The 15,696-nt window shown below is 39.5% G+C and overlaps 1 protein-coding gene across 1 annotated transcript; it reads right to left on the minus strand.

Moving 5' to 3' along the window:
• Positions 1-596: 596 nt before the first annotated feature.
• LOC105552855 (olfactory receptor 9Q1) lies at positions 597-2,726 on the minus strand. Its single transcript, XM_011998633.1, has one exon. It carries the CDS (start codon positions 2,716-2,718, stop codon positions 1,783-1,785), a length of 936 nt encoding a protein of 311 aa, XP_011854023.1. The 5' UTR covers positions 2,719-2,726; the 3' UTR covers positions 597-1,782.
• Between the last annotated feature and the right edge of the window lie 12,970 nt (positions 2,727-15,696).

A 15,696-nucleotide genomic window follows, 5' to 3' on the forward strand; every position in this document is an offset into this window, starting at 1 on the left:
AGTACACTGCTTTTATTCACACAGATGCAATATTGTCTTTTACAACCAGGGGGGAATTTCATATCACTGATTCAAGCTTTCTAACATTTCTTTAATATTTTTTACACCACCTGTAACACAATTGACACATATACTATTTATCAACCATCCCTCTTAGTGAAGCTATAAATTTTAAGCCTGGGTTTCCACAACCAGAGAAAAAACTATTAAAGGGATAAAATATTTCTTGTGAAAATTACAATATGTACTTTAATATATCCTGTCTTCTAGAATAAACATAATGTCTTTAAAGGTTCAGATGTGTTTTATTTTACTATAAGTAACCTTCCATTGAATATCCTTTGGCTACCTGCATGCTGAGTCTCCCACCTTTCACATATCTTCTTCCCATTTAAAGTCTTGTAACTGGAATTCCATGTTTGACACAGCATTTTTGTCTGGCTGAGTTTAAAATCATCCTAGGTTTGTAAGATACTGTCACCCTCTCCCCACCTTTCCCCTTCCACAATTGTTTATATCATTCACATACAGGGGATCCTGGGTTTGTTGTTGTTGTTTTGGTTTTGGTTTGGGGGTTTTATTTATTTATTTATTTTGTAATCTAGGAGACGGAAAAGAAGTTTGAGTTCCAGGTATAAAAATTTGTTTAAATGAAGAAAAGATTAATAGATGGGGCCTATTCTCTTCCAGTGCCTTGGGTTTGATTGAGACAAGTCCCCCGTGATTAGAGAAGTAAAGATCAAGAACAGACAGATTTTGTGAGGCTTTGGATGCAGGCTGAGCTGCTGGAGAGTGTACGGACCCAGGATAGGCAAGGACCACCCTCCTGCCTATCCCCATGTGGAATGCAGCAATGTTCTGCCTCCCTGAGGGAAAAAGCTTTGAGAACACAGAGAGTCAATGTCTATGATACAGACACTGAGCACGCCATTATGGGCAGTGGGAAGGTATAACTTTGCTCAGTGGATTTTTAGTCATGCCATATGACGAGAGACAGCTGTAATAGATAGGGAAGAAAAGAACAGGGCATATATCCCCAAGTGATAGCAATTGACTGACACGTTATTGTAGGCATTGTTTAGAAGTTTGTGTGAGGCCTGCATGAGACCTACAGACAGAATATGAAGGAATACCTTAGCAGGGTCAGCTTTACTAACTGGATCATCAAACGACCATAGTTTGATCATTAAAAATAAATGTAATCTAAATATTTGAATCCTAAGTGATGATATAATTCTGAAGTGCATAGAAGTAAAGGGTACTAATGCTGATGTTGGTAACTCACCTTGAAATGAATCAAAAAAAGGTGGTTTGATGAGTGAATTGATTGATGAATAAACTCCCGGATAGATTACATCTATGTAACCAAGTAAAGACAGCAAATATTAGTAATTATACAATCTCAGTACTGTGTATAGGAAATTTACTACACATTATTTTTAACATTTCTATACGATGAAAATCTTTCATTAAAAATTTTGCAAAAAAAACTACTCTTATAATCACAGACAGGTGAGGTGTGTCATATTTGGATTGCACAGGATTTAATTTCAAATCTTTTTGTCACTTGTCCCGGGAATCAAAACTCCCACTCCAATCTCTTTTCAGGTTGACTTTTCCTTGTCTTCCTTCCTCTCCCTGGAGCTAAAAGTTCTGGTTCTTTTTTATACCTAGTACCATAATATATTCATTTAAACATTAAGCATGCTATAAATAGTGAGCGTCCAGAATGCTGACACTACAGAGTAGGTGGTTCTTGGGATTTTCCAAGTTTGGAGATGGTTAGGACAACTTGGCTCTATTGAGAATTTTTCTCAGGGACTCCTTCACTTCCTTGTTCCTCAGGCTGTAGATTAGAGGATTCAACATGGGGATGACTGCTGTGTAAAGCACAGACACTACCCGATTCTCCTCCAAAGACTGGCCCGAGTTACCTCTCAGGTACATGAAGATGAGGGTACCAAAGAAGAGTGACACAGCAGTGAGGTGGGAGGTGCAGGTGGAGAAGGTCTTGGCCCAGCTTCCAGCAGAGGGGATCCTCATGATGGACACGATGATAAACAGGTAGGACACCAAGATCACCACCATGGAGGCAGGGATGACAAAAATGGCGAACACAATAATCACCACTTCCTGAGTGTAGCTCTCCCCACAGGTCAGCTTTAACAGAGGAGGTAGGTCACAGAAAATAAAGTCAATCTCATTGGTTCCACAGAAGGAGAGAGTGAAGGCTGAGACTGTCCGCACCAAGGCACTGAAGAGACCAGCAACATAAGCTCCAGCCACAAGACTCAAGCAGGTCTGCTGTGTCATGATGGTGACATAAAGCAGGGGCTGGCACACAGCCAAGTAGCGGTCATAGGCCATGAGGGCCAAGAGGTAGCAGTCGATGGAACCAAAGAAGGTGAACAGGAAGAACTGGGCAGCACAGCGTGTGTAGGATAAAGCTGCTCTATGCTCCAGCAGCACTGCCAGCGTCTGGGGGACAGTGACAGATGAGTAGCAGATGTCCATGAAAGCGAGGTGACTCAGAAGGAAATACATCGGGGTGTGGAGCCAGCGATCCATGCGGATCAGAATAATCATCCCTAAGTTCCCCAATAAGGTGATGAGATACATAAATAAAAACAAGAGGAAGAGAGGGAGTGCCCATTCAGGATTCTCAGTGAATGCAATAAGGAGGAACTCGGTCACCAAGGTGAGGTTCATCTCTGCCATGATGCCAGTGGTCCCTGAGACATGAAGAATGGGAAGCAACTTAGGAAACTGCAAATAGGATTTACCTGTATTTCTTGTTTACACTTATTGAACATGTACTCTGGACAAAATATGCCAGGTGTGCCAGGCGCAGTGGCTCACACCTGTAATATCATCACTTTGGGAGGCAAGGCAGTCGGATCACTTGAGCCCAGGAGTTCAAGACCAGCCTGGCCAACATGGTGAAACCCCATCTCTACTAAAAATACAAACAAAAACTAGCCATGCATGGCGGTAAGCACCTGTAATCCCAGCTACTCAGGAGAATGAGGCATAAGAATCATTTGAGCCTGGGAGGTCAAAGCTGCAGTGAGCCAAGATGGCACCACTGCACTCCAGCCTGGGCGACGGAGTGAGAGCCGAAAGAGAGAGAGAGAGAGAGAATGAGAAAATGAGAAAATATTCAGCCTTTACCATGTGCTGAGCTCCAGGAGCATATGCTCTAACCAGGGAAGGCAGACAGGAGAGAGCTGTCTCTCTAAAGAGAGAGAGAGAGAGAGAGAGACTCAGGACCCATCAAGGGAGTCCTGTGGCATAGAGTCATCTTAGCATGTTGACAAAACAGATACAAGTAAACATTCTCAGAAAAGGGGTGCACATTCTCCCACCTCTGTTGCTAAGTAGCTGTGTGAACTCTGCAAGCCAGACAGCCATTCTGAGCCAAAACTTCCTTATTGCTCCACTAAGTGCTGACACATGGGCTCTTGCCTACCATGGGGATATCCATGTCAGGACTCTGTCCCTTTTTCTCCATGACCACAACTCCTCCCTGATATCAAGTCCTCTTCAACTCTCACCTGGGTTAGAACAACAGCCATGGAACCAATTATTCTCCCTGTCTATATATTTGCTTCTTGCAAATTATTCCTCCTCACTGTGGTCAGAGTGATAATTCTAAGACTTTAATTTGATCACATCTGATTCCCCTGTTAAAATTCCTGCCACGGTGCCCATCATGGACAAGATAATTTTGGAGGGTCCTTGTGATAATTTAATGCATCCACATAATTTGTAAAGATCAAATCAGAGTAATTAGATGTCCACCACCTTAAATACTTGTCTTTTTAATGCTTGAAATAGTCAAATTATTTGCCTCTAGCTATTTTGAAATATGCAATAGATTACTGTAATCTAGGATGGGATATTTTTTAGACTCCTCCACATGTTGGAAAGGCCCTCTGTGAGATCTCCTCTGCTCATTTCTTCATGCTCCTTTCTTGCTTCTAAATCCTGATACCCACAGCCACACTTCACCCTCTTATGCTTCTCTCCAGACATACTGAATTATTCAAGGCTTCTCTAATCTCCCCCAGGTTCTCCTACATCTCTGCACTTTCAGCAGGACAAACCCCTTCTGCCTAGAACACCTTCTCTTTTGCATCCAACAAGTCCTTGCCAGCTCTTACCCTACCTCCAAACCTCAACCCAGATCGCACTTTCTACAGGAAAGCTCTGTCCTATCTTCCTTCCCTGGTCAGAGCATGTGCTCCTGGAGCTCAGCGCATGGTAAAGGCTTTAAATATTAACTCATTTAATCCCCGCAACCACTGCATGAGGTAGGAACTTTTCTTATCCTCATTTTACAGATAAAGAAACTGAGAAAGAAAGGGCTTAAGTATCATTCCCAAGGTTGCATGGCTCATAAGTGGTGGAACTGCCATTAGGAACAAACCTGTACACGGAAGCTCTGTTTAGCTTATAACAAGATTTCACTGCATCACCTGATTATTCCAACAGCCCCTACTCAGAAGGTGTCCTCCATTAATTAAACAAACATAAATACCAGCTCTGCAGTCTGTTAATATCTGAAGACTGATAGAGGCTTTTGAGCTAACAGTAAGTTGTTTGGCAGAGTTGTAGTGCAACAGGATAGAAAGGACATTGGACCATCTTTAAAGCATAAGACTTTGGCAGCTATGCTTGTGTCAGAGTGACCTATTGGAAAAAAAATGATAATGAAAGGAAATTGGATCCAGTGATCTGAATGGGGCGGGAACCAAGAAAACCAGGTCAGTTTCTTCACCTAAATTCCACATCTTTACCTGGCAGGTCCTCTTCTCTCTTTGTCCACTATTTTTCCTTAATGTCTAAAAGGTCATTTCTCGCCCACTGCTTGGAGAAATCCTAAGGGTGTAGGGGCAAAAGTATTGTGCTGAGCATCAGGAGGTCTGGATGGTTCTTGTTGCTCTCCCAGACCTGCTCAGTTATAATGCTAAGCAAATCTCCTGGAGCCACAGTGTCCTCTTCCCTCTTGCATTCTTCACACACATGCACACACAATGTGCGAATCAATATGGGGACAATAATAATTTCACTGCCTGAAAGTCAGTCCCTGGACCCTACCATCCTCAAGATCCTTCTAGCCAGTTCTTTTCTGCCAAAGATGCCGTTTTATTCTTTCTGTTTCCAGATCTGCAAAATCTGATTAGGATGTATTCTTCACTCTGGTTTTTGTTCAGTTCCAGGCAGGGACAGCAGAGATTGTGGAACAGCCTCTTCCTGTGGGCTCCCAGCTCCAACAGAAATCTCTTTGGAGAAGACACTAATAATTGCTACAAAAGCTCTGAGGTCTCCAATCAATGGCTAAAGTGGTCTCTAAGGAAAGGCAATTATTGCAAATGTGGGTTTCTCACTAGGCACCTAGTCCCTCTCATAGGAGGAGAAAAGACTTTCTTCCTGGTCACAGTTCTCAAAGCCCTGCCATACACCCATTGAGTGGGGTTTAAAAGGCCTGAATCCTAGTTCTGCATGGTCCCTTGAGGAGTTAGATGTATCTAACCTTAATTTCTTCCATCAGAACAATGTTAGAAATTATGCCCATTGCCACCTTCATCACTGTGGCCATATCCTGGAAGAAGAGTGCTTTGGAAACACAGGACTTTGCTCCACATTATCCAGGAAGGCCAACTGGGCACCCTACACAGAAACCTCAGCAAGACACATCTTGTCTTCTGTTTGCCCTCTCTGGGAGTCAAGTGCCTCATTAAAATCTCTCCCTTTTCTTCCTTTAAATGCAAATGAAAACATAGTGAAAACAAAAGCCTGAGATGTTGCCCAGAGGAGAAATTGGCAAGTTCCTCTTATTGGCCTAGCTTTTGCCAGCTCTCTACATCTTTGACACAATAGTATTGTTTTAGCCACAAATTCACAGGCATTTTGTTAAGTCCTTGAATTTCGACATGTCTCAATTCAAAAAAAAGAAAATATGAAAAACAGAACAATTGCCCTCTTTGACAATTATGATAACCAAGAGAAAATGGAACCATGTGGTTGATTGACTCTCACTGTGCTAAGAATTCTAAATGAGAGCAAGAGATGTGAAATGAAACAAAAAGACAACACAATGCCTACCAATGAAGAATGTGCAGCCTAATAGGTGAGATTCTTATCCATTCTACAAGATAACAAGTACTAAACTCTCAAGCAAGGAGTAGGTACAGTACTATGGAAATAGCAGTATTAAGGGAATACTAGTCCCTCTACTATGGGGATAGTAGTAAACAAGCAACGAGTAGGTAAGGTACTAGGGCAAGATTACTTACAGGTAGGGTAAACTGGGGAGGGCTTCCCAGAGGAGGTGAACTTTGTCAGTTTGGACAGAAGAGAGAGTGGGAGAACGATGGGCAAATCTCTTTAGGAAAGGGAGGGTCAGTATGACCAAATGCATATGGGCAGGAGAGCCCAAGGGCTACTCCAGGGACACTGAGTGACACTGCTCCTGACCTTGAGCCTGTCCACTACCATCTGACTCCATTGATTTCTCTGCTGAGAAAATCTTTTTTTTGTATTTCTCTTTTCCCAGTTCCAAAATCTTCCAAATCCCTATCCTACCCAATCCACTAAGATGTTAAAAATTTTTTATATATTATTGTGCATAATAATCTAAATTTTTTTTTTTTTTTTTTTTTTTTTTTTGAGACAGAATCTTACTCTGTCACCCAGGCTGGAGTGCAGTGGCGTGATTTCGGGTCACTGCAACCTCCGCCTCCCAGGTTCAAGCAATTCTCATGCCTCAGCCACCCTAGTAGCTGGGATTACAGGGTACACCACCATGCCCAGCTAATGTTTTGTATTTTTAGTAGAGTCAGGGTTTCACTGTTTTGGCCAGGCTGGTCTTGAACTCCTGGGCTCAAGTGATCTGCCTGCCTCAACCTCCCAAATTTCTGAGATTACAAGCATGAGCCACTGTGCCCGGCCTTAAATCTTTAAGCTCTAAATAGTTTCAGTTTAGACCTTGGATTGGAAGTCCTTACATTTCATCATGAAGATATCCTTTAAGATACTTTCCTCAACAAAGGAGAAACTTTTCTCTAATAGAGAAAAATTAAGTCAAATAACAGTACACTTCTTTTTTTTTTAACCTCTAACATACCAGATAAGGATTCAATACTAAAAGAAGTCTGAGAAGCTGAGTTAAATGAAGTGAAACAACTATCTTTACTAGAAAATTTTTCGAAGATTTTAGTATGATAATTTCCTTTATAAATCTCCAAAATGAACTATATATTATGCAGCAGTTCTCAAAAGTATTTGACCATGGGGTGCTCAGTTAGCTCCTGTGTTGTGATGAGCACCCCACAAATTCAACAGCACAAAACAATAAGCATTTATTCTCACACTCATAGGTCTGTGGTCAGCCAGGATTTAGTTTATTTAGGCTGGGCTTGGGCTCAGCTAACGTGGCCAAGCTGCAGCTTGATTCACAATCTGTTTCAAGCGTCTCTCCTCATCTTTGGGTCAGCAAGCTATGCAGGGCATGTTCCCCTAAAAATGGCAGAATCACAAGCAGACAAAGCCCCATTACACAAGAACATTTTAAGTCTTTGCTTGCATCAGGTCTACTCGCGTCCCACCAGTCAAAGCAAGCCACATAGTCAAGCTCAACATCCCTAAGCAAGGAAGTTTATCCTACACACAGTAGGAGAGGAGTAAAGTTTATTTTATGAACAATGATCCAATATTCCTATTGTCCATAAATATTCTTATTCTACCCTCTCAAATCACATACAAAATATACTCATCATCACCCTAAGCTCCCCCTACCCTGGCCTATAAACTTCAACAAATTACATCAAGATCAACGTCTAGGATCTTATGATCTCCATCAGGTCCAGGTACAGCTCCCCTTGGTTTAGAGAATTATGAACTACAAAAACAAGTCATACATCTGCCCACAAATACCCAAAATGTATTGTTGAACAGGCAGAATAACCACAATAAACACTCCCATTAGAAAATAGGAAGAATGGCAGGCACATGACAACGGTGGGTCCACAGCAATTCTGAAATGCTACTGGTAAAATGTTGCTATGCCCTCCCACCCTAGGATAGAAAATATGTCTTGTTAGGCCCTGAATCTGCTCCCTTGGCTGAGGGGGTGGGGTTCAGGGGATCAGGAAGAAGCTCCCAGCTTAGTGTTCCTTGTGGCTCTTAAAAATACCATGACCATGATGATTTTTTCATACCCAAGAGTACTTTAATCTTAAATGTAAACAGCTTTTATTTTTTAACTTGTCCCTTTTAACCAGTAATTTTTTTTTACCACTTACAGTTTACTAGACAGAAGGCATTATGAATTTTGGATAAAAGTATTGGGGCATGTGGGGAAAGTAGGGATAGTTAATGAGTACAAAATAATAGAATGAATAAGACCTAGTATGTGATAGCACAACAGGGTGACTACAGTCAATAATAATTTAATTGTACATTTAAAAATAATTAAAACAGTATACTTGGATTGTTTGTAACACAAAGAATTGAGATGATGGATACCCCATTTACCCTAATGTGATTATGATGCATTGCATGGCTGTATCAAAATATCTCATGTACCCCATAAATTTATGCACCTACTATGTATCCACAAAAAATTTTTTTAAAGTCTTACAAATATGAGTTCTGGGTCAGATTGCTTGGGTTTGAGTCCTGGCAATGGACTCAAAAAGGCATCGAGAAAAGTAAATAAAGAGAGAAAATAAAAACACTCTTCACTAATGTACCCTGATAGTCAGTAATCAGGATGGTCTTTCCCATACAGTTCCCAAATTTAATCGTTCTTCTGCTTCCTGGCCTGAATCTACACACATTCAATGACATCATAGAGCTTATAACAACCGTTACTTTAAGATAGCTATAAAACTTTCTGTCTACATTTTAATGAATGTAGAACACACTAATAATAATTGTGATGACCACAGGAATAGTCAACATCCCTGTGCCCGCCGAGTGCCAAGGAATATGCCACACATTCCACATATAATTTCTCACTTAAGGACAAAATTACAAATCATTCAAACAAAATATAACATTTTTAATCATATAAGGAAATACAGGAAATATCATCAGAGATAATGAAGCGTTCTTTCTCTGGATGGCAGTACTCTTAAATCTATTATGCAATTATCTCCTCATCATCTTTTCATCCAGTTTTGCTCAATGTTAATGTTCTATGGATGTTAGCCTTCCCTGTTGTTGTCATTACATAAGGGAATTTCACATATTTATCAATATTTTCCCCCATTAAAATATGGAATTCTTTTGTTGATATTCAGCCTCTGTCTTTCATTGCTTCCCCTAGAGCCGGACTTTATGGAAAACTTCTGCCTGGAAAATTCTCTACCTCTAGGGGCCTGGTTCCATGTCTAGAATGCATGAACACCTGCAAATGATAATGAGAGCCCAGATGGTTAGTACAACAGAGGAGTTTGTTGAGTGTTTTGCAGAGCTATGAAGGTAATTAGAACAACTTGGCTTTATTAAGAGCTTTCCTCAGGGCCTCCTTTGCCTTTTTGTCCTCAGGCTATAAAATTGGAATGGTCAGCCTGGGGTTCACTACTGTCTAAAACATGGTCATGGCCCTCTCCCCTATAAGGAATTGCCTACTGCTGCACACATAGACCAAAGCTGTAGTCTCAACAATCAACCGAACTGCAGTTCTGCATGAGGAAAAGGCAGAGAAACATTGAGGAATCTTTGCCTAGAGACCTGATTTGCAGGTGTTTAGATGGGCTTCATGATGAACAGGTCAGAGAACAGGATCAAAACTAGTCTGGACAGAATCATATACAGAGCAAAGTGGAAAATCAGCAGCTGCTGGAGGAAGCTATCACCCAGTCCAGGGTCAGCAGCAATGGAGGTCACAGAAAGTGAAACATATAGATGAGGGCATGAAAGGAGAGTGAGCAGGTGAAGTGTATACACTGGATTACATTTGTCAAACGCTCTACAATATGCAGTCACCAGCTTCTGCCAGACACATCTTGGGAGTTGTGATGGTGTCATAAAGCAGGGGTTGACAGTCTCACAAAATAATCATAGGCACATCTGAAAATCTATTACTATCTAGTATTTCCAAAGATTATCAATTTCAGTCAAATAATATTCTGAGATTGTAAGTGCTAGTTTCCCACCACCGAGTCCCAAAACCACCACCCCTCAATATCCCATGCTCCTTATAGCCATTGTTTGACCTCCATGATTCACAAAGCAGTGATTACTTGTCATATGCTTTTCTTTAGGAGTGGGCTTGATACATCATGGAATAAAGGAACTAATTGAACTTCTAATTTTTAATGTGTATTAATATGTCCGTTTTTATGCTGCTGATAAAGACATACCCAAGACTGGGTAATTTACAATGAAAAAAAGGTTTAATGGACCCACAGTTCCACGTGGCTGGGGAGGCCTCACAATTACGGCAGAAGGTGAAAGGCACGTCTTACATGGTGGCAGGCAAGAGAAAGAATGAGAAACAAGTGAAAGGAGTTTCCCCTTATAAAACCATCAGATCTCATGAGACTTATTCACTACCAAGAGAACAGTATGGGGGAGACCACCCCCATGACTCATTATCTCCACTGGGTCCCTCCCATAACACATGGGAATTACGGAAGCTACAATTCAAGATGACACAGCCAAACCACATCATAATGCGTTAAAGAAATAATCATTTTGACAGCAAAGCTTTTAATTGCAAGAGACATAATGTAGAAGGATACAAGGCTTTCTTTGGAATTCCCAAAAATTCATCTTAATTTAACAGCAATCGTGAAAGACAGGAAGCAGAGAGTTTATACTATTGGGCATAAAATCTGCACTGTGATAAAGAGTTGTTTTCTTACTTGAAAAAAAAAAATGTTATATGTAGACTGGAGAGGGGAAGTTCAGAGGATATCACAGTTGGATTATAGATGTCGCCCGGATCCTTAAGAAGGAGTCAATGCCCCAGTACTCCCCAAACCTGGGTGAGGGAGTCTGTAAATGATACAAGTCCTCAACTCATTTTTAGAAGCATCTGAAAAAAGGGATACTTATGCCTCACTTCCTAGGATAATTTATGGCAAGCCATCTAGAGATTCTCTGCATCCACCATGGCAGCAAAGCAACATGGCAAAGTGGTTGATGGAGGTTTCTAAGCAGAGGGACAAAGATAATTTCACAGAATCCTGGCACCTCCATATTAAAAACTGAGAGGGTTCAAAAGCCAAAAGAACCTGAGGGCCATAAAAAGAGAATGCAGCATATATGTTTCTTAAAAGAGAATCCATGGCTTGATCATGGATGGCAACAGCAGATGGGAGCAATGGCAATAAGAACCAGAAGAAAAAAAAACAAAACAGCTTTCTTTCTACAGAGAACAGTGAGAACAGGGAAATTAGTTATACTAAATGTCCCATTCTGATGCCAGTGTCATACGTAAAGCCCCTGAGAATTTAGATCACATCCTGGAAAAAGAAGGGAACAAAAAGGAGAAGAAGAAGGGGGGAAATGAGAAAAAATTTTGAATTGACGGTTTAAATCCTGAATGGGTTATGTTTAAAACTGAAAGTGACTGAGTTGCCTTGGTTTGGAAAAGATTCATTTTACCTTCGGTGGAAAAGACAGAATTCAGTTAAAATGAAATTTTAAGAAGTTATTTTTGTTGCACACCTGTATTGAGACTGTAAATTATAAACCCGCTACACTTCCCAGAGTTTAAAGCAAAAAATGCCACCAGGGGGAAAGAGAACCATGAAAAAGTTAAGAGGCACAAAAGATAGATATCTGCTCAATAAAAGTTCTAAGAGAATGTAAAAAGAGGATGATAATATTTTTAAAAAAGGAGGAAATTTCTTTGCACTTAAAAACAAATCTTAAGCCTTCAGCTCCAAAGAGCTCACCAAGATTCTAATACTAGTACTGAACAAAACATACTTCTGGACTCAAGGATTAAAAGAATCCATTACATGTTTCTGGAGAGGGGAAAAAGAAACAACAAAGCAAGTGACCTAATTGAGAGCAAGACTGCCATCAAATTTTGCAACCACTCTAGTGAATATTGGAAGCCAGAAGAAAGAACAATGCTTTAAAAATCAGAGAAAATTATTTTGAATTTAGAATTTAATATCCAATCAACTCTCAATCAAGTATGTGTTAATCATACAAGACACATTGTCTGACCACAATATAAGGCACACAGAAATTAATAAAGGCTAAAAAGAGTATCAACCATTTGACATATTAAAATGGCCTGCTCAGTTACACTTGAGATAATATGAGGCTCATCCTGAAATTGCAAACTATTTAAAAATAATTGACATTGATATGTACATATTAAAACCTATACATTGTAGCAATAACACTTAAGGAGGACAACTAGGCCAGGAAATGCATTTATTAGACAATATGGAGAACAAAAAATAGATAAAATATACACACAACCACAAGGAACTAAAGATAAATTTAAAATTTTTTGAGTAGAAAGTAATAATATATAAGACAAATTTTTTAATGGATTTGATAAACCAGGAGCTGGATTCTTGCAATACCATAGACAAACTTATTGCCAGTCCAAAGGAAAAAAAGAGGCATTGAAAAAAAGCAGAAGTGCCACTAGAAATGGTTAATGAGAAAAACACAGTTTGTAGAGGTGATTTTAAATTATGAGAAGGAACACTTCACCCATACCAGATCAACAAAAAAATTAAATATGACTTGAAGCTACATATGTCAATATGGGTAAATCTCAAAGCCGTCACGTTGAACAAATTGCTGGCAATTTGAACATCAGAACAGTATGGCACCACAGATGTCAAGTTTTAAATTAAATACAAATAAACTGTTGGTTATTCTGGAGATGCAAATATGGAGTGAAAACATAAAAGCACGTATAGGAATGTTAACAGCAAATTCAGGGTAGTGGTTAGCTCTGCAGGAGGAAAAAGGACTAGGATCAGAGACTGGAACACAAAAGATTTCAAGAATATCTTTACTGAGTTATTTTTGAAATCATACATAAAGCAAAATATTAAGATTTGACAAATCTGGATGGTGGGTACATGAGTGTTTATCATATGTCAGTTTTCATGGAATGAAATCTATTATTTTAATTCAAGTCCAATAAACTCCCAAGAAGATTTTTGCCAATGTTATTTGGTTGTCATGTTGATTATATTGATGACTTCAATCAACAGCCTCCCTTTTAAATGCCTTTTGCAATGTGATGGCAGCTCCAGCCTTCAAGAGATAGACTCTATTTCCCCACCCTTGAATATTTGCTACTTTTATGGTTTCATCCAATGAAATGCAGCTGAAGAGATGGTGTGCCATTTCTGAAACTAGGCTTCAAGAGACCTCACACACTTCTATTTTGACTCTCAGACCTTTGCCATTGCCACGGGAACAGTTTGGGCTAGCCCGTTGGAGGATGAGACACCACATGGAGGAAAGCACAGTTGTTTCAGCCAAGGACTACCTACAGCCAGCCAACCCCCAAATATGTGAGAAAAACCTAACCAAGCTCCAATCTGATCCACAATTGACCGTAGATGCATGAGCCTACCCAGCTAAAACCAGAAGCACTAGTCACTTTATAGTCAGTTGACCCATAGACGCAACTGAAAAATTAAGCAATAATAAATGCTTATTGTTTTAAGCCAGTAAGTTATTATGGCAATAGATGACTGATATATTGATAAAATATGACAAGCTGATCTAAAAGTTTATCTAGAACCCAAGATACGTAAGAAAAGCAAATACATTTTTGAAAAAGAATAATGAGATATTTTGCCATGTCAGATACCAAAAAACACCCCAAAGTTTCAGCAATTAAAGAAATTGAGTTAAATAATACTTTAGAGTTAAAATATATCTGTGGAACAGAAAAGTACTAAAAACAAACTCAAGTAAATATAGAAATATATGAAAATGAAGTGTCAAATTCAGGGGTAAAGAAACTAATAGTATTTTAACAATTGGCGTATCAAAAAATAAATTATGTGTCTGATTAATTTCACTTGAGATAATGGCTCCAGTGTCATCCATGTTGCTGCAAATACTGCATATTCTCACTTACAAGTGGAAGGTAATAAGGAAGCCAACATGTACATATGGACGTAGAATGCAGAATGACTGACAACGGAGACTTGGAAGGGCGAGGGAGTGGGAGATGGGGTAGACGATGAGAATATTAATAGCACAATGTATGTTGTTCAGGTGATGGATACCTTAAAAGCCCTGACTTCACCACTGTACAATCTATTCATGTAACAAAATTGTACTTGTAACCCATATATGTATACAAATAAATAATGTGTGAACTCAATTACTTTTTTTATTTACAAAAATGAAAGAGAATGTTTTATAAACCTATAAAAGGTAGAGAAGGGTGACAGGAAAGCTGGTGTTTTTCATCACAAAACTAAAGATGAACCTGGCCCAGGTGTTGACGAAGCTTTAGGAAAGACCCGAAAAGTGAAGTGGCAACAGTCCAGGAATGATACTCCCATAGCAAACAGGTGAACCAGCAGATAAGTGACAACATGTGGCAGTGTGTGAGCTACAGCAGTCTCCCTGTCCTCCCACCCCCAACTCCTGGCCCGCTGCACCGATCTTCAGAGCATGAAAAGAATACGGTTCTGACTTCATTTCTTTCCTCCTTTCAAATCTCATGCAAAATGTCTCCCGCAGCCCACAGTGAACCAAACTATGCAAAAAATAAAATTGTGGGAAATGGGGCTCCACTGCGAATAAATTAACCCAAATCAATGAGCAATTCCACCTGTAACCATTTATCATCAGGAGGCTGAGCTTGAGTATATAACCAGTCACATTCAAAGATGTCTATTGCAACGTTGTTTGTTATTGGAAAAAATTCGGGAAATAAGTGAATACTCTGCAGCCTTTAATTAGAAGATACACTTGCAATTAACAAGTTACAATGACATCCATAATTGTAAAGTAAAATGGCAAGTTGCAGAAGATGATATAAAAATGATACAATTTTTGTTGAAATACAAAAAGTAAGTAAATGTTTGATGAGTATAAAAAGACTCATACAAAACTAATAGGAGTTACTTCTGGGTGAGAAGACTGGGAAACAGAGATAAAAGAAAGGAACCACTCTCCCTTTTTTACTTTGTATGTATCCTTTCATTTCATTATAATAAAAAATGTGTTATTTTTGTAATAACCCCAATTAAGCCTTTAAAAGAAAGAGACTACCTAAAAATATAAATCATGGGAACTGACAAAATGCTAACAAAAATATTTGAGAATCCTGGGCTGTGCGCTCAATGTATTTAACCAGATCTCATCTATTGCAATAAATAAAGTTAGTAGCAATCATCATTATCATCATTATATGGTTAGTCCAAGGACACTTTCTGGTGACCCACCGTCTCTGCCTCTTTCCTGCAAGCTGAAAGACATCAGAGAAGCAATTTGTAAATATAGAGAAACCTGGGTAGCAGTTTGTCATTTTCCTGTGCTGAATAAACAGCAGAATTCCTTTGTTCAATCTGATAACTTTTGAAGGTACATAATTTTATAAATGTCAAATCCTCAGATGAAGGAATTTCCCAAAAGATGTGCTCACTGAGGTGCTTGGGAGCAGGGAATGTCTTTAAAGCATTACTCAATCCAGTGCCTGGGGTCAAAGAACGTATTTTAATCCCTCCTTGG

This window comes from Mandrillus leucophaeus, unplaced genomic scaffold (assembly GCF_000951045.1).
Source record: "Mandrillus leucophaeus isolate KB7577 unplaced genomic scaffold, Mleu.le_1.0 Scaffold578, whole genome shotgun sequence".
NCBI lineage: Eukaryota > Metazoa > Chordata > Mammalia > Primates > Cercopithecidae > Mandrillus > Mandrillus leucophaeus.

Bases quoted from the DNA above. Each gene is read 5' to 3' on its own strand.
- LOC105552855 (XM_011998633.1), bottom strand. From the start codon at position 2,718: ATGGCAGAGATGAACCTCACCTTGGTGACCGAGTTCCTCCTTATTGCA.